Source organism: Lampris incognitus, chromosome 4 (assembly GCF_029633865.1).
Source record: "Lampris incognitus isolate fLamInc1 chromosome 4, fLamInc1.hap2, whole genome shotgun sequence".
NCBI classification, from domain to species: domain Eukaryota; kingdom Metazoa; phylum Chordata; class Actinopteri; order Lampriformes; family Lampridae; genus Lampris; species Lampris incognitus.
Genome location: NC_079214.1, coordinates 26,944,224 through 26,948,270, shown reverse-complemented (window position 1 = coordinate 26,948,270; position 4,047 = coordinate 26,944,224). Strand labels below are relative to the sequence as shown.

General features: G+C 37.4%; 1 protein-coding gene across 2 annotated transcripts in view; it reads left to right on the top strand.

Moving 5' to 3' along the window:
• Positions 1-247: 247 nt before the first annotated feature.
• The window catches only part of LOC130111255 (ubiquitin carboxyl-terminal hydrolase 8-like), a 21,447-nt gene continuing 17,647 nt past the window's right edge, over positions 248-4,047 (top strand). Inside the window, exons 1-7 of one of the 2 annotated variants that reach the window (XM_056278380.1) lie at positions 248-306; positions 967-1,070; positions 1,345-1,489; positions 1,701-1,786; positions 2,010-2,151; positions 2,992-3,034; positions 3,594-3,768. In XM_056278380.1, coding sequence (XP_056134355.1) covers positions 967-1,070; positions 1,345-1,489; positions 1,701-1,786; positions 2,010-2,151; positions 2,992-3,034; positions 3,594-3,768 — 695 coding nt within the window. In that variant the 5' untranslated portion in view covers positions 248-306. Of the gene's footprint in view, positions 307-898; positions 1,071-1,344; positions 1,490-1,700; positions 1,787-2,009; positions 2,152-2,991; positions 3,035-3,593; positions 3,769-4,047 lie in introns of both variants that reach the window. The other variant, XM_056278379.1, reaches the window with a different exon arrangement.

Here is a 4,047-nt window from a genome sequence, read left to right as displayed (position 1 = left end):
TATATATATATATGTGGGGACTACAAAACTGACGCCTGTCTGCTTGTTCCTGCTTCGTCTCTCTGGGTCTACTTGACTGCGCCCCTCCTTCTCCCGTTGTCCTGTCCACCATCAGTGCTCAGACAGGAAACGCGGAACCACTGCTAATCGCTAATTAGGTTCTGCAGAGGGTGAATCGGAAAAGCGTCGAAGAAGACAACACGTGACGTCATGGGCTAACCCTTCTGCCATTGGTTTCTGGAAGAATCCGGAATCAGCTGTCAAAGAAAGTAGCGACACAAGTGTAAGCAACGGATTTGGAAAGAGGTAATTTATTCACTTTACCTGAGCGGTTAAACGGCAGCTTCTAACGAGTTTGTCACTATTTGTGTATCGTCTTTACTGCAGAAGTTATTTGTTGTTTGCAGTGATGACTGTGGCTCCCTGACTTGTAGCTAGATGGCTAGTGTTTGCTAACCTACGTGATCGTACGTACATAACAGCTCGGAAGGTAACTTGAGTCGGCTTAGCCAGTCATCTAATGGACGTAAACGTTTGCCTTCTGGTCTAGGTTGGTTAATGACGCCCTTTGTAGCTTGACATGTATATAGCTAACATGTAATAAATCTGAGCTAATGTTTCTTGGCTTGTAAAGGACATTGTTTGGTTTTTGATCGAGCTAACTATTTGCTACTTACTGTTAGCTTACGCACCAACGTAGTAAGCAAACAGGAATACTCTTAACAACATTGTGATAGCCAGGTTTAGTTTAAATGACTAATGAAATATATTAATTGTGGCTGTGTCCATTCTATCTTTGTTACTATTAATTTAGCTATTACTTGGAAATAGCATGTAGCCTGTTTATGTGACAGTCGTGTTCTTATTACTCAGTTTTTGTTTCTATTTGGTTTTACAGAGATGTCAAGAGCATGTGAACAACACTAAATGCTTGCTTGTGTGCTTTGATTTAATACATCCGTGAAGATGCCTGTGGTGTCATCTGGGGTCAAGGAGCTGTACCTGTCCACATCTCTGGGTGACCTCAACAAAAAGGCTGAAGTCAAGCCAGACAAGATAAGCACCAGAAGGTAATTTTATCACAGCAGAATTTTGTGTGAGGCAATTAAAAAGCATACGAAAATATAATCTATAGAAATTTTAGTGGATAAAATATCAACAACTAAGGGAAAAAGCATAATAATTGTGTTGTGATATGGGCTACACATAAAAAATGACTTGACTTAACTTCTGTGATATGATTGATCACTTGAGTTGGAGAATACCCCTAACATAAAAAAAATGTTGCTTTTTCAAAGAACTTAAAGCAAGAAAATCAGAGTTGCAGATGTCTCTCGTTTACAGCTATGTACAGAGTGCCTGTAAAATCTTCAAGGCGGCAGAGGAGTGTCGTCTGGACAGAGATGAGGAGAAAGCTTATGTCTTTTACATGAAATATTTAACAGTACATGATCTCATCAAGAAAAGACCAGACTTCAAGCAGCAACAGGTATATTGACTATTAACCAGTTAAAAAAATCATTTAACATTGCTATGGTTGCACAAATTGGTTGTAGAGATATTAGGTGAAAAAAAAATGAAGCTTAATTAAGGACATTAGTTTTAGCAAGGGTTCTTTTTATCATAAAGATTTTTTTTTTACCATTGGTACTCTTTTTATAATTCAATGAATCACTGATGTCTCTTCTATATTCCAACAGGAGTATTATGTGTCTATGCTCGGACCAACCAGCTTTAAGAAAGCCATTGAAGAAGCTGAAAAACTCTCAGAAAGTCTCAAACTCAGGTTGGAGGCTTGTTTTGTCTTCACATTGTATGCTTTTGATTAATGTAATAGTTGCAGAGAAGTGTCTGATATTAAAGTCAACCATTTCAGATTTGTTTACAGGAGTTAATAAAGTTTACCTTAATATCAGCCTTTTATAAACATTGATGTAAAAGACAATTGCAAATATGTAATCTCGTTTCATTTTGACAGATTATTTTTCAATTTATTTAATTTCAAACAGGTACGAGGAAGTTGAGGTTCGAAAAAAGCTTGAAGAGAAGGAGAGACAAGAGGAAAAGAAGAAGAAGGAGGAAATAACTGAGAAAGATGGTGGTCGAGCCTCTCCTAAGAGATTGTCAGCAAACAAGAAGGACAGCAAGAGGGTATATATGACAAGCTACCATTTTAAATCTAGGAATCTAAATACTAAGACATTATCAAATATCTTTTGTTTTTTTGTTTTTTTTTGGTCAGACCCTTTGTTCCACTATGTCAGTACAGTACAGTACTTTGTCTACACATGCGGCTGGGTGGCCCCAGTGGAGACTGAATCAAGCCAAGCAGTGTGACTTCTGTGCAACAATGATTAGTGATAGCCACTATGCCAAACTTGTTTATATGGTGGGAGTAAAATAGACTGGATCCAAAGGTTGGTGCAAACACAATCAGAGAAGGAGTATCACCTGACACACTGCCAACAAATAAAAGCTGTATGAAATAAAGTTAATGCAAAGAAGCTTTGGTTTGGCATTAAACCTAGTGAAATATTTTTCACTAGTGAAATTAAACCTAGCATTAAACCTGGCATTAACCCTAGTGGAATATTTCCTTAAACATCAAGCTTTCAAACTAACTTGTTTAAAATCCCCTAAACCTTGACATTGTCTAGCTACTGATTGGCATTTTAATTTAAATATGCATGTCTGAGTTTTGCTTGCATCTTCAGCATTTAGTTTTAGATTGGAGGATCAAAAGTATTCAGCTATTTGTTGTATGCTAAGCTTGCTAATAGGAAATGTTGCTAAGATGCCAAAAGGCATCCCTCATATAATTGTTTTAGCCTTTCAATTTTTTAACATTTCATTTGATAGAAATGTCATAGCTCAGGTAAAATCAACAGATGCAGAAAATTTGCCATTAACATAAGTTGATGGTCTCTTGCTAAACCAGTATCATAATTTTCATAATTATTTTGGCTTCAACTTGTTCTATCCATTTCTTAGGTGAAAGGAGAGCAGAATGAGTTGAAAAGCACACCCTCAAAAGGTAACAATAGCCTTACTGCATAGAAGAATAGAAAAGAAAAGTGAAGCACAGTCATAAATGTCACCTCATGCAAATTTTGGTACGATCACTGTGGCTATTGTATTTATAATTTACCACGAGATGGTCAACGGGGAGATGTTAACGAATCAGAAAAGCAAATGGAGCTGCTTGAACAATAAAATACAACCAACTCATATGATACATTAAGCAAGTTGCAGACTATGGGCACACTGGGGACTAGTGCAAAGAATTCAAGTTGATTAGTTCAGCTGCTCCAAATGTTTGTTTCCTTACCTGTACAAACCAATTGAATAACATTTTTTTCAACAGGTACACTATTAGATTTCACTAAAAAACAATAAATAAAAGAAAAAACTTAAAAGTCGTGTAGTAACTGTGACATTTTACAAATGCTTACTCATTTGATAACATTATCAAGTTATGAGTAACTGTCATCACTTGCCATGTGACCATAATTTTAATTCCATGCATGTAAAAGCAATTTGTAGTTCATGACCACTTGAGACTCTAACAATTCTGTGTTAATTATCCCATCCAGCACTACCAGGACCTGCTGGAGGTATCACCGCCGAGAAACTTTTCCACATGATGAAGGAACAGACAATAACAGTCATAGTGATGGATGCCCGTAGCCACAGAGACTTTGAGGACTCTCACATTCAGGTCCCAGCCCAGATCTGCATTAGTGTGCCTGAGGAAACCATCACCCCTGGGTATGACAGGAGAGGAAAAGAGGGCAAAGATGGGGCTTCATACACAGTGCTCTGATCTTTCACTTGTAGCAGATATGCTGACAGTGACCTCAAGTCTGGATTGCGTAACAAACAAATAAAAATAAACAAATAAATTAACCGAAACTGGAGACATACTGTCCTGCTGCACACATCCCCAACTCTCAGCTGTCATATTTACAACTTTGTAACAGATGTTTTCTGCATTTTCAGCTCCACTTTGTAAAAGTTGATTTTTTTGTATGTCTCCCTGTCCCGCCT